General features: G+C 34.3%; 1 protein-coding gene and 3 long non-coding RNA genes across 4 annotated transcripts; 2 read left to right on the plus strand and 2 right to left on the minus strand.

The window, feature by feature from the left end:
- Nucleotides 1–6270: 6270 nt before the first annotated feature.
- On the plus strand, nucleotides 6271–8071 carry LOC124434902. The gene is made up of 2 exons (XR_006944935.1): nucleotides 6271–6484; nucleotides 7817–8071. It is a non-coding gene; the product is annotated as an uncharacterized LOC124434902 (long non-coding RNA).
- Nucleotides 7238–7756, minus strand: LOC124434900. The gene is made up of 4 exons (XR_006944933.1): nucleotides 7722–7756; nucleotides 7593–7646; nucleotides 7500–7520; nucleotides 7238–7349 (listed from the first exon to the last, which is right to left on the minus strand). It is a non-coding gene; the product is annotated as an uncharacterized LOC124434900 (long non-coding RNA).
- Nucleotides 8072–8947: 876 nt separating the features above from the next.
- On the minus strand, nucleotides 8948–9888 carry LOC124434901. The gene is made up of 3 exons (XR_006944934.1): nucleotides 9449–9888; nucleotides 9274–9369; nucleotides 8948–9163 (listed from the first exon to the last, which is right to left on the minus strand). It is a non-coding gene; the product is annotated as an uncharacterized LOC124434901 (long non-coding RNA).
- Nucleotides 9889–15441: 5553 nt separating this feature from the next.
- On the plus strand, nucleotides 15442–16494 carry LOC124434259. Its single transcript, XM_046984140.1, has one exon. The coding sequence runs from the start codon at nucleotides 15442–15444 to the stop codon at nucleotides 16492–16494; it is 1053 nt and encodes a 350-aa protein (XP_046840096.1).
- The last annotated feature ends 8538 nt before the right edge of the window (nucleotides 16495–25032 follow it).

The following is a 25032-nucleotide window of genomic DNA, read 5'->3' on the forward strand; positions in this document are numbered from 1 at the left end:
GTATTATTAGAGTCGTTACATGTGCAAGAAGCCATCAAAGAGATGGTCTCTTGATTGATGATCATTCACGATGAAAAAATTGCACATATGTATTGTTTGACTTTGAGTAGCACGATCGTCATAGAATAGCATCATTTTAAAGCTTTAATTTTTTAAAGCTTTTGTTTTACACAAGATGCAAACCTATTTATGCGTTGCATTCTGTTATTAATGACGTTTCTTCGGCGAAGACCGGGTGGGGGTCAAGGGCGGATTATCCACTAAGCTAAGTAGGCTTAAGCCTACGGGCGCGTGCTTTCGAGAGGCCCGTTGTATCTAGACGTAATTAGGATTTGAACATTTTTGCTATTCTGGGGTAGCTAAATGTGCTTAAGTTAGATCACGTATGCTGTTAAACACCTTACAAGCAATCGAATGCAGAGAAAAAATGGCTTTCGTACTATCTACTGTTCGAATGCGCAATGCACAGAACTCATGATGTATTCGCTTTTTCCCCAAGAAAAGGAAAACTAAACATAGTGGGAGGAGTATTTATTGCTTAAAGGCCCACAAATTCGTCTTAGCCTACAGGCCCCTTCGTAATTAGTAATCCGCCACTGGTTGGGTATTAAAACGAGCTTGTCAATTGGTCACGGGTAAAAAGTTGCGAAAATGTTTATAAAAGTAGCTAATGCTAAGTTTACAGAAACTCCTAATTTTTTGAATGCCCCACTTTAACGGACTCTTGGAACCAACAACGCGACTCTAGGGCGTCATATATAAAAAAATATTTACAGGTTATATGGTCTCATTTTTTGCTTAAATAATTCATTATTTAGAAACAATTTATTTCTATGCCTAAAGAAAACTTTAATGATTTACAAATTAGCAGTTCATTATTTAACATATAATATATTATTTGTCAATTAGGCAACAGTTTTAAAGAAAAATATCAAGGTCCTTCAAAAGACAAGCAGCTCGCACGAGAAGAAAAAAACTTGCCAGCCTATGTAGATGCTACCCGATGAAGAGCTAGACGAAAAGCATATTAAAGATAATGCTTCATTGGATTTTTCCTCTTTTAAAGAATCTAGTCAATCGGGAGATATGGACAAATCTATAACAAAAAACTCAACATAAGGTTGGTGCACTATGATATTTATATAGGCTATGCTTCAGATTCATGTAAATTACTCTATAAATCTATTTTGTATGATAGGATTGATGAAGAAACCATGTAGTATTCATAATGAGTTAGTGTTTTTTTGTCTATCACCTTCTTAAAACTCTTATGTTCATGTGAAGCACAAATTCGTACCAAATGTTTGAAGGGAATTTCACACATGAAGTATAGCCAACCTTCGATTTTGAGAAAGCATCTAGCTGATAATGTTATGACAAACATTAGTATTCTATCATCTTATTCTTAATTATACTTACTGTATACATCTGTAGCACATAAACTTAATTTCTTATAATAATATAATTAGACAGGCATAACATGAAGGTATTTCATCTTTACGGGCAAACGAAGTAGGCAGCAGCAATACGAAAGAATTTGATGGTGCTAAAAGTGCATTTGAATTTCTAAAGAGTATTCATTGGACATGTTTATCAGTGATCATCCAAAAGCTATTACTACATGGATAAAAACTCAACTCAAGGATACTAAACACTTTAATGGCATTTGGCATGATGAGCTGGAAACACGAAAATGGACTCTCATTAGTATGTGTTTCTTCCCATATATCTTTAGCATGAATATTTTGACTTATTCGTCTTCTATGGCTGTATGTTATTTTATTGACAAAATTGTTTTGTATTTGGTATATAATTACTGTTTGTTTATGTGAGGATTTTAGCTGTAAACTAATTGCGATTTTACCAGACCAGCCAATCAATTTAATACATTATATTTTATATGTTACATATACTTTGCAATATGGCCATTTAACTATTGAAATTTTTTATATAAATTAGTCATTTGCCCATGCACAAGTGTTTGCGTGGCATATAAATGCGTGGTCGGAAACTAATTATTACTTATCGTGCAGCTATAATTACATTATTTTGTGTAGTTATTAGCGCGTCTACAAGAAATGAATGGACTAACTGTTTTTACACAAAGGCTGGTTTTCCGCATTTTTCAGTTTGGTGCTGCGTGCCTCCTACGGTTACACGTAGTTTTGGACTGATTTATAATTTTCTCAAAAGTAAATAAATGTTAACTGCGTTAGTTTGAGTTTGATGAAAAACAAGAAACCTGGATTGCTTCTTAAGGATTTGCTTTGAAAGACGTTGAGCTTATCCAAACAAACCGCTTACCTACTACAGCATCAGACACATGTACTTATAACATAATTAAAAATGTAAACAATCAAGAGCGTTTGTACTTTGAGACCTTTCTACGTGTCGTCACGCAATAGTAAAATAATATTATAACCTCTAAGCGATGTATTGGGGGAACATTTAAAAAGATTCCAGCTATTCCAATATGTTTTGAAGCTATTCTAATATGTTTTTCTACTTTTACCAATAAGTATTTGCAACGTATTTATTTCATATTTTTGTCTTTTGAAATAATACATAATAAAAAAAATTTTCTAAGGCCATAATCAAACGAGTATTTCCATTGAGAGAAGCATCGAGACGAGTTCTAGATCTAGCTGTGAAAGTAAAACTACATCAAAAGGCAGAAGACGTATCAGCTGCACAAACCTTGTTAGATTTGAAATAGGTAAAGTAGATTCCGTCAAATATGTGCAATCAGATTGATTTATTGGAAGCTTCTTTAACAGTTGAGTTAATTTATTGTTTCAAATAAAGCCGACAAACCTTACACATATTTATATACAGTTACATTTCATTTTTCTTACCAAATTACGCTCACATAGAAATATTTACAAAGTAAAAGTGAAACAACCATTCACTTGAAGCACGCGTAGCATACAATTTTATATGTTTACTTAATAAAGGAACAAATTTTTCTAGTCAAAGACTCTTCTAGTGTGTTATACTTCATCAACATTTACATCAACGTAGCTAGGAATGAAATAGCACTTGAAATTTATCTTCGTTATTGGCTATTTAGGAAATTTCACAAAAAGCAAAAACTGTAAACTTAATATGAATAGTTTCTCGATTGCAATTAATTATATTTCAAAACCAATGATAAATCCTTACCATGTAAAGTAGATTCGCTAGTTCTAGCTCAGTTTTAACAATTTAAAATAACGCTTGTTTGATTTTTTAAAAGATTCAAAAGATCTAATTATTACACAAAAGAAGCGTGTATAGTTAGACCCCTGTTGTGTATGTAAATGCTGGTATATCTTGCTTAGCGTTAGCTTTCGATGATTTTTTAACATGAGAATAACTTGTGAAAGTGTGTTTAATTGGCGTGTAATCGTGTCAGTAAAAAGTGAACGTCTCTGTACGCGAATACTTTTATAATTTCTATGATGCTGGGTAAATAAACACACAGCATAAAGCATCATAATTTATATTTACTCATGAAGATGAATTTTGTTGAATCGTTTATCAATCTTGGTAACTGTCTTAATTTGTAGAGGGGGGCGGAGAAAATAGTAAGTGAGATAAGTTCGGGCGTGTTTAATGTTTCTATTGCAGGTAATTTATGTGATTTGGGGGGTGACGTATGTTTGTTACGTTGTATGTATAAATAAAATAAAAATGCGGCCGTTGGAATAAAGCAATTTCCATCACCGCCATTGTAAGGAGTGCAAGGAAAGTATTTTTTTTAATCATAGTTTTCTATAGTATATATATACACATAATACTATAAATATAAATCTTGGTAAAGAAGAAAAGTGCAAAATTAACATGCCATGCATACAATGTAGTTACCCATTAGGACTCTCGATTGTTCAGCAATTTTTGACACTTGCAATCTTAGTTACGTTAGAAGTTTCCAAAATTAAGACATGAATATAAATGGTTAAACTGTATCAAACACAAACACCGCCATCGTATCATCTTAAAACCTTCCTGAAACAATGTTCATAATCAAAGATACATCAAGAAACTCTGTCCTCTGGTATACAAATGACAGTTATGAGTTGATGAATGATTTTCAGATAGTTGGATTGTGTAATCATTCTTGAGAGAATTCCAACAGTATTATTTGCTTGCTATTTTCTAGTTGTGGATCAGTAGCGAAGCCAGCTCATTTTTTACTCCCACAATGCAAATATTTTTGTGTTCATTCAATGGAAAAGCTATGAATGAGATTCATTTTCTAAAGAAATCAATAATTTTGCTTATAATGAAAGTTGCAATGAAAAAATTTCGCTGCAATTTTGATACACTCTTTAAAACATGTGAAATAACAGATTTTTGCAGAACAGCATATAAAACTACACAAATCAAAGATTTCTTCTGGCCATGATGTCTGCACAAAGAAAGAGCATGCAATTGACATGCCGTGCTAAATATATAGTTACCCGTTACGGCTATTGATTGTGCCCTAGTAGCTACTAGGCACGTTTATATCCATATATAAGTATGTTTGCTATTATTAGGTTAGAACAATTTGGTATGTCCATGATCAAACTGTTCGTATTAAAGCAAACTGTGAACAGAACGAGTACAAATACCACCGTCCTAAGATCGTAAGTGTTAAAGGAGCACAACTCTTTCCTTAACAATATTTACAAACAAGGATATATCAAGGAATACAAGCAACATTCAAGGAAATTATTGAGGTGCGTCATATTTGTGTATTGGCTGTACTTTTAGAGGCTTACTGCTACTTTTACTGGTAAAACTATAATTTATTTATAAATGTACGTCAAAAATTATATAGCAACTATCGAAATTCTTACAAAATTATCCATTTGTGAATAGTATAATTGAAATACAACTGTTTTATTTAAAGACTGCATTTTAGCTTCACAACTATTAAATGAAGCAACGGATAGCGTCATGTTTTAGTGAGATATTTTTGAAATGAATGTCCTCCAAATAAAGAAAGCCAAGTTATGAATGTTGTCTGATATATCGATTTGACACCCTTTAGTTGGGACAACGCAGGGCTATAGTTCGGACGACAATGAGAAGATTTTTCGTAAAAATAGCTTAATACATACGCGAGATAACATTCATTAACTAAAAGTTGACTGGTTGTAGGCACGGATTTCTAAAAAAATCAGTGATGTCCTTTAAGGGCAGATAGAAAGTTATGAAAGTTGTGTTTACTTGCGGTTGTTTTGGATTTCTGTGGATAGCCGCGGGGCATTCCGTTCGAGACTTGCAAGCACCGTACGTGTGGTATTGTCTACATAACGTCAAATAACAATGAGACTTGAGACGTGTCAAAATATGAGGAGAATACTTGCAACGTGGGAAGCTTTTGCAGTCAAACAACGTTATTTGCAAAGAATGGTCGAAAATATAGTTTTTTTAAATTTTATTACCAAAGAATTCACAGTAAAAGGTATGCAGTGGTAAAAACAGCAAAATCGAATGTCTTAGCTCCTGTTTTTGAAAGAGATTTTGAAAATTGTCTCTGCTAAATCTTCCTGACAGATATGATCCAATTTTTGATAGTTTGGTTCTTATTCAGCATGCAGTTTTAATACTCTAGAAATACATACTTATTGTGAGGAGCAGTTTATGAGGCAATGACTGATAACCAATATTATTAATTTATAATAATTACGTATAATCTATTTACTCAATGACTGCGGTGTTGGCATTTTTCTAGATTACGACAGTGTTTTTTCTTTATAATAATTCTCGATCAAATCATTCGCATAACTTCTGGGAAAATATGGATGGGCTCTTCGTACTCAAAAACCGTCGCCTGTCAAAAATCGAGCTTAAATTATGCAGCCATTTGGCCTACTTCACGTAACAATGCAGGGGCGGATCTAGAGTATGTCAAATCCGTCGCGCGACTGATGTTTGAAATTCAAAAATTACCTATTCATATTAATTAAAAATTCATTAATTATTCTTACTTTATTATCGCATTTACTTCGTGATAAAAATCCAGCTTTATTTATTATTGAAAACTAACGACTAATCCAATGAATATCTCGTTGGTAACCAGATCAGTTGAATTTTAATTGACCTGGAATAACCATTGAGTTCTATAATAACTGGAGCGGCTATCTCAAGCGCGGCCTTAGATATCTGGTGACGCCAAAAAAATGGCGGATTTCGTCCGTTGCCGCTGAGATTTACCGAAATTGACCGCTTTTCCGAAAATTTCACAATTTCCCACTCCCTCCTGATGAAAGAGTGAGGAAAATGTATGTGTGTATTTGGGATTCGGCAAGCAATTTTTTGATGAAAATCACGATAAAAACCTACAATTCGTAACAGCGAGTCAACCTAGCTTTCCAGTTATCGGCTCCTACGAGGAAAGATATTAACTATAAACTATGTACGAAAGAACTCTTTGTTGGCTGCGTTTGAACGTTTTTAAACGTCGTGTCTAATGTACATGTGGACGATGTGGACGATGTGGTCTCTTTTCAAGGTAAGGAGAAAGTCTTAAAGCCATGTCCAGCCGACAATTTAAAAAAGATAGTAAAAAACAAATTCTGAAGAAACGAGATATCTCGAGATGAAAAAATGTGAATGAAAACAAAACGCGAAGTGAACTGTAAAATTTCGATTTATTTCAAAGTCATCCTCAGACAGAATGATAATCCAAACCATGCATACACATATATATTTACAATGAATGAATTAAGTAACGAAAGTCAAGCAATAGAAATTAAATAGTTTGATATTTACGAAAGCGGAGTTGGAAGAGCTGTCATATTTTAAAAGGATGAATTGAAACAAGAGACCAGACTGGTGGAATGAGTGTATTGTAATTTAAGAGAAGAGTTGTAATTCTTTGCTAGCCTTAAGTCCCGTGTTAAGAAACCATTTCTTAATATATGTGTATGCATGGTTTCGATTATCATTCTGTCTGTGGATGACTTTGAAATAAATCGAAATTTTACAGTTCATGTCTTGTTTTGATTCACATTTTTACATCTCAAGATGTCTTGTTTCTTCAGAATTTGTTCTTTACTTAACTCTTAAAGAGTACTCTATAGTCATATTTATGTCAATGTGGTAATGTATATTAGTGAAATCAGACTAAGTTACACAACATATTTGCAATAAGAATTTTCTTTTAATGAAGTTTTGAGAAAAAAAAACAATATATAATCTTTTTGTATTTCTGCTAAAGATGACTAAATGTCAAAAAAAAATATTTAAAATTTATTTCCTTGTAAGGTTTATTGTACAGTTGCTGCAATTGTTCAGCACGTTTTTGACTGGTGGGTTTCCTTCCCTACACTGCTTGGCAACATGGCCCAATCTTTTGCATATGTAGCAACGTCTTCCTGTTAAATATTCATAAGGAAGTTGTAGTTCATGACACTTTTTATTTGTTTGTGTCATTAGCTTATTTCTGTTAACAATAATGCATGCAACTTGAAGTTTTCAACCATCTAATCACGCTGATGTTTTATCACTAGGTCAATCAAACTTACTTCTTCTCATACGATTAAACTCTACAAAAAAAAGTATATAATTGTCAATTACAATGGTCATGAAAGAAATGTTATTTCATTTTTTGTCATTACTTTTCTTGCATTCATTCATTTTGTGGCCTTTGTGGCCACAATTATAGCATCTTCCTTCATTAAAAAAAGCAATGGCAATTATCAGCCAGGCATCAAAGGCAATTAGTACATGTATACACTATACCACACCTTTAAATGAACTTTTTGCTTCGACATTGCTTTCTAAATAAACAAATCGTTTGTTAGGTGCTGTTTGATTTGTTATGTGTATGATTAAATTTCAGGTTAAAAGACTCTTGGTGAAAAGACTCATGGTGAAAAGACAAAAGTATCATGAGAGAGCTGATGGGCATATATCATATATGAATGAGAACAGTATTGTATACAAAGCACTGTTTACCTTCTTTATTTTTTTGGTTTTCAGAATTGGAGCCACCTCAAATAGTAGTAGATTTTTAGCACATTTTGATGCATTGTTGTATTGTGTAATAAAGCAAAAAACAATCATTAAACAGTATAACCATTTTTGGCTAAATACACACTTGCATTTTCGTTATATTCCTCTTCAGTTTCCTGACCTGTTTTGAATGCAATTGAACTATTTGAGTGATTTTCAGTTTTCAAAACAAAAACAAATTTTTTACACATTTGATACCAGTGTCCATTGCTTTTTCGTCATCTGTATAATCTAGCATCTGGTGTTTTTGTATGCAAAAAACGATAAAGTGTAAATAGATATTTTGCAAGAAGGGATTTAAACCATGTAAATGAATCACTTTTTGTTTACTTCCATGCTGAAAGCTTCATATAAAGCTTTTCAGATCAGAAATTATTAAATTATTGATCTGTACTAACCTCTTTTTCATCCATGGACCACAATAGAAAGTTGGCAAATACAATAAAAACAAGAAATAAGCAAAGGTAAATTCAGACAAGTTTTAAAAATATTTATAGTATTTAAAAAAAGCGGGAAAAAAATGCAAATGACAAACGCCAATGCTGTATTCTGATTGGTTAACAAATCAAACTTTTTTAACTATGAAGAACTAAATATTGCATTGAATTTTAAAGTTTTTATAGTTTGTAAGAGATGATTCCCATGATAATATACATGTAAATTTAGCGTGCACAAATCGTTAATTGCTGTATCAGTAACGTTGAAACAGGGTGTAAATCCTGGAGAGGGATTGATATGTGGTGGCTCAGCCTCTCCCTTCAAAAAGTTAGCAGTTTTGTCGAGCAAAGCATGTAATTTTGCGGAAATTAAAACGGCAAATATTAACGATGACGTTTGGATCAACTCATAACTAAGTAAAAAGCGATTTCGCTGGTATTAACATACAAAATTACACTACGTTTTTGTTGGGCAAATCAAATTCTGCAACGTTTCCCCTCTCCATTCTCGAGACTCAAGTCACACCCCTGCATTCAAGTAACATTCTTCTAAATTTTTTTTTCAAGTTATTCGAAGTTTAACCATTGGCTTTTTACAAGTCAAGAAACTATATAAACAATGTGAACTCATTGAACTATAAGGTACAAAAAAATGTTAAAGATAAAATGTTACGCATCATGAACGTTGTTCAAGGACTTCCGCATTCAGATCATCCCGGCAATATTCATAATGTCACCTGTAAGTTAAACACGTGCGTTTAATATTGAGTAACGTTTATTTTTAAAAGAACGTTAACAATTCATTTATCAATTGACAGACTGGTTTAATTTTGAAAAAAGCACTTACTACAACGCTCGATCTGATTGAAAGTGCTATCAATGTTAGGACCACAAAATAGTTTTCTTATGTCGTCCAATTGGGCTGTTTTGTTGAGTATTTTTTCTGTATAAAAAAAATAGTTCAAAATGAATATTGTGCTATTGTGGTTCTATGTTCTACTATGTTGTAGAGGAATACTCACATAGAAGACTTGCATTTCGAATTACTTCTCATTCTTTTTAATTGTTTAGTTACGTAAACTAGGTTATAATTTCATGTTACATTTTTAAGCCTCGAACACAAATGTGCAGGCACCATTAAATTTCTCCTCGAAACACATATTGCTATGTGCCAGGACGCCTACAGCCTCAAAAAAATGGAATAGTCAAATGAAAAATTCCATTTCTAGGCACAGGCAAAGCCTCGAAAACACAATAGTGTCCAGGCAACGTTCAATCTACTGATGATTGAACAACACAAGCTTAGACAGCTTTTTACGAATTTTCTGACTATGCAACTTATCGTTTTGCGTTTTGGTCAAGTGATGCATTCTTATTTTCACAAATGCCTCAGCACAACACTTTATCAGTTTATAAGCATGATTATCTGTAACTGTCGACTCTAACACATGCTCATCTAACATGCTAAAACTTTTTCTCACACACAGATAATACCGTCGCAGCAATTGCACTCGATATGTTTGCTGCATGTGGCAAGCCACCATGGCAGGAATTTACCATCCTCATTACACATTTCTCTGTTTCCTGACACACTTTCAGAAGATCGTCAGTTGGTATTTTTAAACCACCGTTGCTCTTCCATGCCACAAATAGTTCTGGTGCTCTTTCTTTAGATGATGTCAGAGCATCCATACAATCATCACAATGGATCTTCCTTTTCACCATTTTTGCGACATAGCCAGCAATATACGATATTGCTGCCTCCTTGTAGTCTGAAAGCTGAATGTAGTTTGAGGTGTCGCTGTAATCGTGGTCAGTTTGTTCTGGCCCACGCAGTTCTAGATCGTATCTTCTTGCAGTATTTACATCGGAAATATCTGCCGACATTTGTTCACTCTCACACCGATCTTCTAGTCTACTTAGAATTTCGGTACCATCCTGAGCAACACAATTTCCATGACCTCCTTTAATGTTATGTCGCATCAACAGCTGCTTGTACGCTGCTTTGAACTGTCGAGATGTCGGGTTGTTGTTCCAACCTCCTGACGCTCGCACAGCTGAAAAACAATTCTAAATGATCTTGACTTGTCTTATAAGTAAGCAAATATTTAAGGGAGAATTTTCACTTATAACAAGATCCTCAGCAAGCCCTTGCACTGCTTCAATGCACAACAGAAACCCCAAGAATCCTGTTTTCCTCTTATGGGAAAAATCGACTTTCCATCAGCACCCTTCAGATTTAAGATGTATTGCCTTGCTTCATCCAGGAAGGTTTTATCAGCTTGTAATTCGCTTTCCTTATTGGTGCTTTGTAATTTTAGAAATTGGATTCCTGGAATTCAAAACGTCAAACAAGCGATCAAATACTCGAATGAATTTGACTGTTTTATCACACCCTTTAAACTGTGGAAGTTTGAGCTTACCTTCACAGAACTCTAAAGCATCTGCAACACTCGAGCTGAGTGCTTGCACTGCTAAATTACCTTCATTTTCTGTGGCTTCCAGTTTATGTGAGCTTTCTTTAGTTGTTGGCAAGTCGCAAGCCCTCTGAGGCTTGCAGTTTTCTAGCTCAACTAAGTATTGCCATCTTACCAAACCATCTTTTTCATCCTTCAGAGTTCTCAATTCAGAAATTGCTCCTCTGACAAGCTTGATCATATGACAAGGATCTAAAAATGCATGAATTTTCAACATTAAATCAGATGGATGTAAAAAAATATACTTGAAAATCATTAAGTGAAAGTTTCACTCCAAGCAACTTCATCATTGCAAGGTGTGTGGATGGACCATCACACGTTAAACTTCCAACTTTAACACCAACATCATGCAACTGCATCAAACACTCCTTGGTTAAATTTGCTTTTACTTCTGCAGTGAGGCCATCTACCAAGAAGTAACCAACTGGTACTTTCCAGGATGAATCTAGAGCAACAGCCATGTATACCAAAACTTCTTTTGCTTCAGGGAGTGAATCATCATCAATCCCAGTACCAAGGTCAACATAACCACAAACTTTTTTTGACCATCCCATTCTACGTGTTTGCGGATTGACATTTCATCCAGCATCAATGCACATATGACTTCCTTGCCATCTTTCTTTGCTTCTTGAACCTTCACTTTCAAAGCATTCAAGGCATCTTTGGTGAAACCAGGGTCACCATCCATGGAATTATACCAAGATCGAATTACTCTTGGATGAGGTAAGGCTAAATTAAACTTCTCACGAACATAATCATAAGCCTTAGGCGAGTAAAATTTCAAAGTTAGTGCAAAAGCTTGCAATTCTGGGGGGGTATTGAGCACCTTGTTTACCCTGAGTGTTTGCCACTAAACGACTCAAAATATCTTCAGGAACCCCAGATAGTGAAGCATTAAGAAGTTCAGCTTGATCAGAGCTGATCATTTTATCATCTTTAAGGCAATCAATGATTGACAATAAATCATTTACCTTCTTTTTCAGTCTACTTTTTTCTTATTAGACACTTTTAACCTCTTTCTATAAGACTCTGCCCGGTCTATAACATCTTCCAATTGTCTTTTCAGTCTCCTGGGAGACTTAAGACAATATGAGTGATCATGAATAGAAAAATGACCACTCACCTTTTCAGTGCTCTCCGTGCATTCAACATCCTGCACCTGTTGAAATAATGTGGGCACGGCACTATCTTCTAGACACACTTTGTTACCTGTTGTTCTCTTCATGCTATCGGAAAATGATCTGAGCAAACTCTGCTCCACTTAGTTAGAACTGTGAGAGGCGACCATTTCTTTATACTATTTACCCATTCCGAAAAAGTGCAGGGTTTTTTCTTCGTCAGGAAAACTATTTGAAATAGATTAGTAAATTTATTGCTTCATGCGTTGATTCAACAAATAAATAAAAAATTGTTGAATTTTGTAAAAACACACATGAAAACATCAGTGTATGCAGTATTTAAGAATTTTTTTCATAAGGCCTAACAGATTTTGGGGCTTTCAATTGTATAAATGCCGATTCAATCTTTAAGGAACAAACAATATAAGCGAATAACTCACCTGTGAAAAGCGATGTCCTTCGTGTTGTCAACATTACGACATTCTACGATTGAACATCGATTAGGCATTTTGAAAAAATATTGTTTTGGCCTTGAAAATATTGTTTATTTATCATACAGCTCGCAATTGAATTTGAAATTTTCAACTGAAGGCGGGAAAATCAATAACATCAATCCGGGGGAGGTCGAGAATATTATTTTTCTGCAAAGCGATCATTTCAGCGGAAATACGTCCGTTGGCCGCCATTTTATTGGCGACCTCGCCCCAGTAAAGATAGCCGCTCCAGTTATTATAGAACTCAATGGGAATAACCGACTGATAGGAGTCTATGAACGCCAAAAACGCTTATTTTATTGGTCAATGGCCAGATCAGCGGACAGTCTGGAATGGTCTCGACTGATAAGAGGGGTGGCTGGACGTATAAGGTAGTCCAATTGCTATCTTACAATTGGTTCATTTGAATTTTTGTTTTATTGTGATTGGTTTGACGGATTTCGACTGATAGCCAACTGAACTAACATAGTCAAGCTCACTGTCTGAATTGAATGTTTGATCGTTTCATAGTAATTTTTATAAGCATGATAGAAACTAAACTACAATCAGATGGAATTTATGGAAATCTTTTACAAATTCATATATTGACATGAATGCTGCTGTCCAAACTGTGAATTTTTTCAAGAGGGTGAAAAATTTATGGATAAATTGTAAATGCTTGGCAAAGACGATATCGCGAGTGACATTTCAGTCATTGATGTTCAAAAGAAAGCCAACTTTGTTTTGAGTTTTATCAGCAGAAATTTACGTTCAAAATCGTAAGTAAAGGACAAGTGAAGTGTATGCATGAATGTAATATATCAAAGTCAATTTATGCGAGTGTGTGATGCGATTTATGTCAATATGGCGTATGGTAAGCAGATTGATGCTTCTAAAATTGTTGTTGCCGAAGGATTTTAGCTATGATTTCTCTAGTGCTTGGGGAATCGTGGCCGTTATATGGCAGCGAAATTCTACATTCCTGCAAATATATTTCAATGGACAAAAAATCTGTAGCCATAAGGCGCCATACTATTATTTACTTTATCATAAACAAATGTTTGGGGCTTTTCAGTTTATGATCATTGATCATTCAATAATTATGATCATTGGACAGTTATACTACATATTGTTTAAGATTTGAGAAAACTAACATTGATTACATAAGAAGCTGTTTACTATAACCTGTGATTTTGAGTCTTCTGATCCATGAAGCTTTTTATTTTGACAATTTGACTGGAATGGTATTAAACCTGAGTATTTCACATACATGAAATGTCCCATGTCACATATTGTCCCCTTTTCTAACTGGAAACCTCATGTAGAGATGTAAAGGCGTGTTAATCTCTGGCTCATACCAGATTGTTTGCCATAAATTCCAAAGGGCTATTGATGTATGAAAAGCATTTTCTATAAAGTAAAAATGTCTTCCTATGTATGCAGATAAACCTTGAAATTTGGCAAAACAGCAAAGTATTTTTCATGATCACTAGGTAATTTTTCTGATGATCATTATATTTTATAATTTCAAAACTAAATTATTTCAGATTTACATTTAAACGAGCTTTGATCATATGAAAAGATATTTATCATAACCAGTAAGCATGACACATGAACCAATTTTAACATTCATGTAATTATATAATTAAAGACATGTTGGTTACATTCTGTTTGTATTTGCAAATACAATGCTACTAGTGATTGCTATATAGCACACCTTGGAGAAGATAATAGTCTAGTGAAATGCCTAATAAATATTTGTGGCATTAAGCTGTCCTTAACTGCAAATTTTCACTCTGATAATTTTTGCTTAATCTTTGGCAGAAAAAAATTTTGAGTTTTTTCTCAAAAGATGAATTTGCTGGCACTGATGTGGAGATGGGTTAAGGGTTACAATAAACTTGCATGGTTTGAAGTCTGAGCTTTTCTATATCTATGAACTGTCACTTGAAGTAACAAATTTCTAACTTAACTCAATACATAGAAGTTTGAATGGGGGTCTCTAGGGGGGTCTATGCCTGACAACTTGGTTGAAATTTTTAAAGACTATATCTGTTTTTAAATAGCATTATTGTAAAATAAATTTTACGTTCCTAGACATGCTAATGAGCCATATATTTGGCATGATAATAAGCCTAAACATTTGGCAAAACATTCAAGTATTGTTCACTTCATATTTTTTTTGAAAAAAACGTAAGCAAAATATGTTGTTTTTACGCAAAAACGATACGAACAAAATATATTTTGTATTGCTCTAAAACGCTGAAAATGGCATTTTCAAGGCTCTGAAATTCAAAATTTCTCAGGGGAGAATGCCTCATACCACCCCAGGTGCGGAGCGCCTCCCACGTTTTATGACTGATGTTTGAAAAATCCTAGATCCGCCCCTGTAACAATGAGCTAAAAGCTACGCTGTCTATTGGCCGACACATTGACATACATACAGATTTCGTGTAAATTCTGTACAAAGCAGATACAGGATGTTTTCCAAACTTTGTGGCAAGAAATATTACTGTTTAGTTGCACTCTCTTAATTATTGCATAATAACTTTGCAATCATGGTTTTCAAATTTAAAGATAAACGATTGCCATTTGCAGCATCGTGGTAAATGTTTGGTCATAAGTATTTGCTGAATGACAGCTTGAGCGTGATTAGGGTGTCTAGGGCTAAATGTTATCTTAGTGTTATCGGTGCGCCTTTTCAGAATGCCCCGTTCCCAAACACAATTTAGGTCGACTTTCTTGTACATTGTTCACGTCGTGCGTGTTTTGAAAGTTTCTTAAAGAAATAAGTGTCGTGATGGCCTCGTACCGGTAAACAAAGATGAATAAAATCTCTGCTTGAATTTATGTAAATGAGATCGAGTGAAAGATAGGGGGAGTGGTTATTAAAATCGTTAAATGACATGCTTCGTCACTTTTTGATATTCAGGTTAGAGACGAGAAAATGGTCTCAACAGAAAAGAAAATTGCCATATTGTCGTTCGATGGTGGAGGAAGTAAAGGTGTGATGGAATTGAAAATATTGGACGACATATTTCGATTAGTAACGATTGTGTCAACGAATCCTGAAAGGGTAGACTACCTTGTGAACGAAGACATTGATGAAAATGAAGTAAATTTCTTAGAAGATGAAAGCGTTCGAGAGCGTCTGATCAAGGACATGGAAGCAGTTAAGCATCCCATTCATCCCACAGATGTTTACGATATGATAGTTGGTACCAGTACAGGAAGTTTGATTGCATTTGGTTTAGTTGGAGGAAATAAAGTTGGAAACGACCATCATGAAAGGAAACGGATGACTATTGAGGAATGTATTCAGATGTATTGTGCAAAAACTAAGATGATATTCAAGAAGTCATGGTTACACCACGTTTTCTCTCACGCACCTGGATTATCTCGCGTTCCAATAGTACCATATTCACAATACAGCGTTAAGCAAACCCTGTATGATCTGTTTGGTGATTGCAGCTTAAATGATATGGGAGGAGAGAATCCTTTGAAAAACATAGCGGGAGCTGTTACAAGAAAACTTGGTAAAAACGAAGATCTCGTACTGTTTGATACAGCAAGTAAAGACTACCTGGATTACAAGGCCTACGAAGTCTTGCTTGCATCCTCAAATGCTCCAGTTTACTTTGACACTCCAGTCGTAATTGGCAATGCAAAATATGTAGACGGATGTGTCGGCGGAAATTGTCCTTTGGCACCAGCAATCCCGCGAGCAAAGTTACTATTTCGAAAAGATGTTGAACACGTAAACATAGTTTCTGTTTTATCAATTGCACCTCCCTCGTCTCCCAAATGGGAAATTCCTTCTAATGGTGGTCTTTTGAGTTGGTTACGGTATTTTGTGAAAGTGTCAACTGATGGAAACTCGGTGTTCAACGATGTTGTTAACCAAAATCGACATAAGAAAACTTTGTTTCAAAGGTTGTCGCCGCGTGGTAAGAGCTTAAAAAAATTCAAGCTTGATGAAATCAATCCCAAAAGATGTTAAAAGCCATGGAGAGAAGCTTGAGAACGACATGTTTCTCGTTGATGTTGTTGCCACTGCAATGGTTGTCGTTTACACGTCTATTGAGAAAGGAGAAAATGATCAGAAATCCACGTTGAGTGTTGCGGCACAACTTGCTTACTCTGCTGGATGTGCTTACGAAAAAAGGAAAGAATATGAGTCGGCAATCTTTTCGTACCAAAGGAGCAAACGTTTGCAAAAGAAAGTCAGCAGCGATCTCACATTGTTAAGGATTACTAATAAAATTGCAAACTGCCATAAAAATCAGGAAAACTTTCAAACAGCAATAAAAATATTTAAATGTAACGTATGCGATCTACTTCGCTATCGAGATGATCCTAAGAGTGATGATCTACTTATTGATGCCTTGAATGAAATAACAAAATGTTACTTGGTAACTTTTCGTTATTGTGATGCGGAAATGTATTTAAATAAAATACTGGCAAATGAATATTTCGTTAAGAAACGCATCGTCGAAAAGGAGAAATTTGTACGTGCTTTGGCAAACATGGCATGGTGTAAGCAGGAACAAGGAAAACTTGAAGAAGCTGTCGACCTTTACAATGAAGCAGCCACACTTGTTGCAGACAACTATAATCTTGACCAGGCTCTAATACTTGATAACCTGGGATTATGTTTCTTGAATCTTGGATTGAAGAAAGAAGCCCTCGATTTTACTCGGCAAGCCCAAACGATGAGAAGTGAGTTAATTCCCAGCGTAAACCATTCTTTTGTTGGTCGATCTCTTTTGAATGTTGGGCTCTGCTTGATTGAGTATGGTGATTACGTCGGAGCGAGAAACTGTTTAGAGAATGCCAAACAAATATACGAAAAAATTGGCTTAAAAAATTACATTTCCATTGTTTTGAGAAATTTAGCAAGATGCTTGTCTTTAGAAAAACCATCAGATTCCAGTTTTGCTTTGGTGTGCGCACAACAAGCTCTAGAAATGATGAAGGAACGTGTCCTTAACGATACTAATAATCCTGGGATTGCCATTACCTTAGCAGTTGTTGGTCTCTGCTTTTTCAAAGCTGGAAGACTTGAAGAAGCAAAGAAAAATCTTTTGAAGGCCTTGGACATGATCACAAGTTTGTTTTCAGAAAATCATCCATGGTTAGTTGAAGTTTACCAGCTGCTTTACATAATGTATAAAGAAGACGGAAAGTTGGAGCAGGCTGAAGATTTTAGAAAAAAAATGAAGAAGATAGCCTGCGAGATAAATGTAGTAGCCAAGAGAATTCAAGAAACAAATAAATTAAGATGGAAAACTCCTAGAGATATTTTTTACCAAAGGGAAGCAGATATTACGTGGGTTTGATGCAATGTAGTTATTTATAATCAGTTTTCTAACGCCAGAAGTACACATGTCAGTTATTTAAAGTGATCTTATTATGTGTCGGGCTATTCGATCTGCTTAGCAACACTTGCAAGTATGACTATTCCATAAATATAGATTATAGGAAATATAGATAATAGTTTGGTTAAGGAAATAAGGATATTTTTCTCATTAGCCAACCAAACACATGCATGAATGTCTATAAAATTTCACTGTATTTAATACACCAAATTATAACCACCAAATTTTTGTCACTTTATTTTCAAAAACACCATGCAAGCAATAGCATCGCAAAGCTTCTTATGAAAATAAAATAGACCTGGGTAGATGAAACTCATAATACACACAAGTAGATGTAGCTGGCTTATTTGGTTTGATTTAGGAAACAATTTGCTACTTGGTTAATATAACTTTCAAATCTAAATATGCTGCTGTCTTATGTGCTTTACATGTGCTTACCTGTTGAGCTCTTTTATTTAAATAAATTAAGCATTTTATTTTCAAAAGCTAGCCATTGTTTTCATTTGTTATACACCCTGAGTTAAACTGTGCTAAAATTGAAACTTATATTTTAGATGTAGCTGGTACCTTTGGTTTTGAACTTAAATTGCATTTGCAATATTTTTTGATGATATGGCGGAATTAAAGAGTTAAAAATCGAGTGTCTTTATGAGGAAAAAAGCAACTTGGACACACTGATTATATATTGAGTAATAACATTGAGAAAAATTTCTCCGTCGTTGACGGGCAGGTAAGAGTTGCTTCGTTGAGAACCGTTGTAATACATGTATTGTCATTACACCCACAAAACTAATGTTTTTTACGTCGTATAGAGATCTCGAAGAATTATCTTTACCTGCAATCACTTTACGTAGAATTGATATTGTGTTTGAAAAAAGGCAGGTGCATGTATATTTTGCGAAGATTTTTTCATTCATTTAGAAATGCCAACTGTCCTGACTGTTAATGATCTACATTTACAAATAGCAAATTGCAAATAAAGACTAACAGCTTGGCGATCTTTCTGAATTTGATTCATGAATTCCTTCTAATAAGGAAGATTCTGTGGAGGATATTCCAGTCCTGCAAACAACTTGTGAAGACGGTTTGCAAACTTCGGGGCTTCGTTGACGTCACATGTGTCTCAAAATGTCGACATCGAGGAATTTGGGGTTTCCTAAAAAAGTTTCTACACATTATGCAATTTTTGTAATGAAAAAGATCAAGGCACCCAAACTATAATCGGCTCGTACAAGAGTAGAAAAGCCTACTTGAAGAAAAAAAAGCAGAGAATAAAAGGTTATTTGAAAATATAGAAATAACTACCAGCCGAGCTGAACATGAGATTAACATTGAGAGGGATAAAAAGCTTTACCAAGAGCACATGCAAAAAAAAGGACTTAGTGCATGCACACTTTTTAATAAAACTATCTCTGTTAGATGTTGTGCTATGCTCAGGTTTAATGTAAATTACTCAATAAATTCATTTTTTTTGTATTGTAGGATTGAAGAAGAACCAGGTTGCATAATGAGCCCCATTTTTATGCTTGAAAACTTAATGCTCAAGTGTAGCGATATGGCTCCATGGCAATATATTTACACAAATTTGTAGCATGTATCTGAAGGAACCACACGATAGCCAACCTGTGGTTTTGGAAAAGCAACCAGCTGAAAAAGTTACAAGTATTGGGATCATATCTGGGATCAATATTAGTCAGTGAACAGCATTGAAATTGGTCCAGTTCAAATTAGTTCAGGTTTTGCTGTTGAGCGTCAGCGAGGCAGCACACTATTCTTGACAGTCAATTCACTCGACCCATTTTTTACGCGACCATATATTCGTGAAATCTCCATTTGGCATGTGTCTGTTAAGATTTTTCCAGGGCATGACGTCACAATTTAGAAGATATTTTAATGTGGGGGAGTGGATAATAAAAATGTTAAGTTCCGCACGCATGTTTTTTTGTTGATAAACATTTGTAACGAACATAAAGAAAATTTGCAAAGAATACTAATAATAGCAATAGTATTTTTTTAACGACTGCTGATTTGCGTCAACTCGGTTCGAAAAGCAATGCGCTTTCATGTTATTAGCGGCTGTTTTAATGGCACGAACATTTTGTTGACCGCGTCACACACGGTGGACAAAAGTACATTTTATAATAATAGCAATAATATGGCTTTATCAACGGTTGCTGATTTGCATCAGGGCGATTCACTCGGTTAGAAAAGCAATGTGCTTTTATGTTATCATAGGAACTTTTAACGGCACGAATATTTTATTGACCGCATGGTAGACAAGAGTACATTTAATGTGTTATTACAAGTAGACAATGAATAAGTAAAAGCTCTTAATAGTGACTTTACAGTCCCAGAGCTGAGAAATGTTTCATGTCGTATAACTATTTGAGCATCTCAAATTATCTCGTTTTCAAATATGTACGTATGTGTAATGACGATATAGTATTTATCTAATAAAAACGGTTTTTATTCAAAATAGCAATGGATTTTATGTTAAAATTGCGAGGACGTCTCTATTATCGTGCAAGTAAAGCACCGGAAGCGGATATACTTAAGCTCGCTCGAGCTTGCCGTCGGCTTTCCGAGCGCGTGCATTTTAATATTTTTAGGAACAAACATTACAGTTTGCAAAAGACATCGATCAATAGGTCCAATAGGTCCCATTCCCCCTTGTTTAATGTAATGTGTAATCAGTCCTATACAACAAATCAAATCCATGCTTATGATCACTGTATGTATAATGATGTAAATAGAATGCTAATGTGCCATGATAAATGACCGCTACATGGAATGTACCATTCAAGTTTGTATGTGTATAAAAGTGATTCCCTGCTGAAAACAACTGAATAACATGAACCCAGAAGAAATCAAATAATATACTTACACACAAAAGCGGGGAGACTGAGAGATACATATATGATACCATATAGTTGTTGGTGTTAACGGATGTGTTGATCTTGTGCTGGTTGGCAACAAATTAAGCAAAATAAAGAAAAAATCCTTTAAGCACCAGTTAACATGGTTTTATTTGTTATTGGCTGAGTTTTAACTTTCATGTCAACTGCAACATATACATGTAAAGATCAATAATTTAAATGAAGCAATTGCTTTGCTACCGCTTGCCTTTAGCATGCAAATTTTGTAAGATGAATTTTCGAAAATTGCTTTTCCAATTATTCCTTATTCAATATTTGCATATTATACATACATACAGTGTTACTTCTTGCTGTTACTTCTATAAATTGACTTAGTTATATGAGAATTTGAAAATAATTACTTTGTGTAAATTGAGTGACAAAATATACTCTAAATTACAGTTTGTTGCTCATCATATCAATCGTATGTTTTAAGAATTACTTAAAATGTGCTTTTGTCCATTTGGTATTGTGTCGCTTATAACAGATGATAAATGATTGCAAATGGCACTTTTATCCTACTCGGTGCGAGAGGCAGCAGTTACCTTGCGATAGTAACTCCTAGTTATTAATTATAATTACTAAGTAGCTACAACTGCATGTGGCATATAAACTTGGATTTATTTTTGTCTTGTGATTAATCTTTAAAAGATTAATCTTTACATATAGGCAAACGAACTATGCAGAAGCAATGCCATGCAATTTGAAGGTGCGAATAGGAAATTTGAACTTCTTAAGAAATCTAGTGTTTCATTTGACATGTTAATAAGTGGATAAGAACTCAAATAAACACATCAATGACATTTGGTATGTGAACAAAAAGTATGAGAAAAATCTCGAGAACGTAAGCAAAGAGAAAAGTTGTGCTACTCATAATTTGCGTATGCCGTAAAAGTATGCGCAACCATTTGTATTTGATTGTCCAGCAGTACACTATTCTTTATTTTAAGGGTTGAATAGTTGCTTTGTGGAAGTCAAGTGTGCGCCATATATCTGGTATACACAAACATCAACCAGACCTTTATTTCTTTTCTTGTTTATATATGATGAGCTGGAACCCCGAAAATGGATTAGTACTGATATGTGTTTCTTCGTTTGTATCTTTATCATGAATACTTGACTTACTTTATCTTTAATGGCTGTATATTATGTGATTGAAAAATATTTTCGTATTTTGTACATAATTACTATTGGTTTTAATGAGGATTTTTGATGTAAACTAATGGCAATTGACCGGACCAATGAACTATTTAACGCATTATATGTTTTATATTACGTCTACTTTGCAATAATGGCATTTGACTGTTGAAATTTTTAATGTATATTTCCATTTGCTCATAAGTATTTGCGTGGCATATAAGTACGTAATCGGAAACGATTTATCTCTTAGAATAGCTATAATTACATTAGTTTTTCATTTATCGTTATCAGTGGGTCTATATGAAATGAAAGGACTTGGTATTTTTGTACAAAGATTGATTTCCGCATTTTTTCAGTTTATTGCTTCGTGCCTTTTCCAATAGGTTAGCACTATTTTCCACCCAGCAAACCGCCCTTTACTTTACACAATCGGAAATAAATTTAAGATGGCGGCTAATGGGAAAGAACCAAAAGCTAAAAGGAAACCATGTATGCACTGGTGCTAGGTCGTTTTGAGATGGCGAGTAATTTTATATTTTTATAATACAGTTTTTAATATCAACATATGAAAATATTTACAGATAAATGCTACAGTTTACATTTTCATGCAACCACCTTAAGTTATAAACTTATAATCCAGGCTGGAAAATATGTCGTTTTTCGACGATTGTGTAAAATATTATATAAAATATTATATTGTGTAAAATATTAGATTGTGTAAAATATTATATTGTGTAAAATATTATATTTCAAAGTAAAGGGCGGTTTGCTGGGTGGAAAATAGTGCTAACCGTTCCAATAATGTACTACATTTGAACTTATTTACATTTTTCTCAGTGGTAAATAAATCTCAACTTTGTTAGTTTGAATTTGATTGAAAAACACGAAACCTGCATTGCTTCTTATTTATCTCCTTGAAAGATTTTGAGCTGACGCAAATTCGCCTCTTTAATTACGACAGTTTCAAAGAGTGTACAAGTGTACTTACGACATAATCAAAAACGTAAACAATTTCGAACGTTAGGACTTTGAGAGTTGTACGTAGAAACGCAATAAGAAAAAACATTTAGCCACAAAGCGTTGTATTTGGGAACATGTGAAAAGATTCTAACCATTCTAATATGTTTTGATGAAATAAACAAAATGATTCTTTAAGATTTGATCATTTTTCTTGGAGCAGTGTGATCGGCTAAAAAATGACAAAACGGATTACTAAATGTGGAAGTCGTGTGGCATTTTTCGTTTGTATTTTCTTGAAACGATTGGACTTGACAAATATATCATCCAGATCCGATATAGAAGTGATACAACCAATCACTTAAAGCATATCGAGCATACAGCTTGGCATGCTTAACTAACAGTGGAGCAACTTCTTCCAGTCGAAAACTCTTCTCTAATGTGTTGCACGTCATCAACATTTATATCGACTTAGCAAATATTTTTACTATTTGCAATAACAGCAAAGAGGCGTGAATTTACAAATGTACTCCAACCATCGTAATGCGTATAGGAGGCAAGACAACATTGGTCATACTTAGTAAAATGACGATTTAAGTGATTGAAAATATATAGCAGTGAAGTAGTTGTTCGTTTTATTTTGAAACATCGCTCCACGAGCACAGCATAAATAATAAATCGCTTTCGAAATTTTTCTTCGTTCAGGCTTTTTTAGCTACAATGGATTGATCGGTAATTTAGATAATTTCTCAAAGAGCATTAAGTGCAGACTTAATATAAATAGTTTAACGATTGCAGTTCATTGCATTTCGAAACAATTTATAAATCCTGATCATGTAAAGTACTACCCCGCTGTGTGCTGTTCATGCATTTTACGTACAAAGTTCTCTCAATATCTGAAATTTTTGAGGTTGTAACATTTTATGGCACGTTTTTATGACAAGTGTGCGCTATTTGCCCTCCAGTGAATTGATATAGAGAAAATGATGCATGCGTCATCGAAAATACTATGTATATCGACGATGTAAGCATTATAAAAACTTTACCTAAAATTGTCTATCAGAATTGAGTCGATATATTTGAATTAGTGCTATGTTTTGAAGCGTAGAACTTATAGCTTATAGTTTGGTAAAGCTTTAAGACAAGTACACCAGTATTCTTATAGATTGCAAAGACATGGTCATTGAGTGAGTCTTTAAAATCATCTCATAACTATTCGAAGACGACGTTTTCACTCCACTCTGCATGAAGAAATAAGTTTGGCATTGATTATTGGGAGCGAGACTTCTGGGTCGCACTCAATGAGTGTGATTGAGCTTTCAGAATGCAGACGGTATATGCAGTGGATAAAACTTTACTTGAAGACTTGCGCTGTATTCAGCGGGAAAAATCTCCCCCAAAAGTAAATTTTGTATATCTTGCATAGCGTTACTTTCGTTGATTTTGTCTGCACAAATCACGAACTTAAAACGATGTAAACGTGTATTGGGAACGTGTGTTTAAATAGCGTGTCTGCTTTTCCATAGAAATCAAACGTGTATGGACACACGCTTCAAAAAAAGATTTTGCAAATTTTTCAATTTGAAAGTTACATTTAGCGATCATTACATCAAATTCTCCTGCTCTACAAACATAGTTCATAAACTATATAGTTCATAATTATATAATTTCGTGGCAGCACAAAAGTCATTAGACTTTTTAAATAGACGACAGTTTTTTAAGAGCAATTTGTTTTTGTTAAATGAGAGAGTTCTTAATACCAGCTAATGAAATGGAATTGCTTGTGACATAGATTCAACTACTCACAGCCACCATGCGAGTTTGAGGCCTTGAAATGAATACTTTTTCTTTTGAATTCCTTTTTTTAACCAGCTCAGCTTGCTACAACATAAACACACGTCTTGTAAATCGATCACTCCTGATGAAGCGAATGGTATATAAAAAACAAAGTAGGAGTTGAGAAGTTTGTTTAAGTTCAATTGCTCGCATGGAATTTTGCAGGGCAGAGGAAATTATGGCACAAAACAATGTGAAAAGCCTGGGCAGGTTTTTGTAGCTTTAATTTTATTCGTTTTAAATGTTAAATTTGGCATAATTAGGACGCATAGTTCACAAGTAAATATGAAGTATTACTATCTATCAATAGCG

The sequence above is a fragment of the Xenia sp. Carnegie-2017 genome, unplaced genomic scaffold (genome assembly GCF_021976095.1).
Source record: "Xenia sp. Carnegie-2017 unplaced genomic scaffold, XeniaSp_v1 HiC_scaffold_14, whole genome shotgun sequence".
NCBI classification, from domain to species: domain Eukaryota; kingdom Metazoa; phylum Cnidaria; class Anthozoa; order Malacalcyonacea; family Xeniidae; genus Xenia; species Xenia sp. Carnegie-2017.

What these genes read in the sequence shown, in the direction of transcription:
- LOC124434259 (XM_046984140.1), top strand. Translation starts at nt 15,442, where the DNA reads ATGGTCTCAACAGAAAAGAAAATTGCCATATTGTCGTTCGATGGTGGA.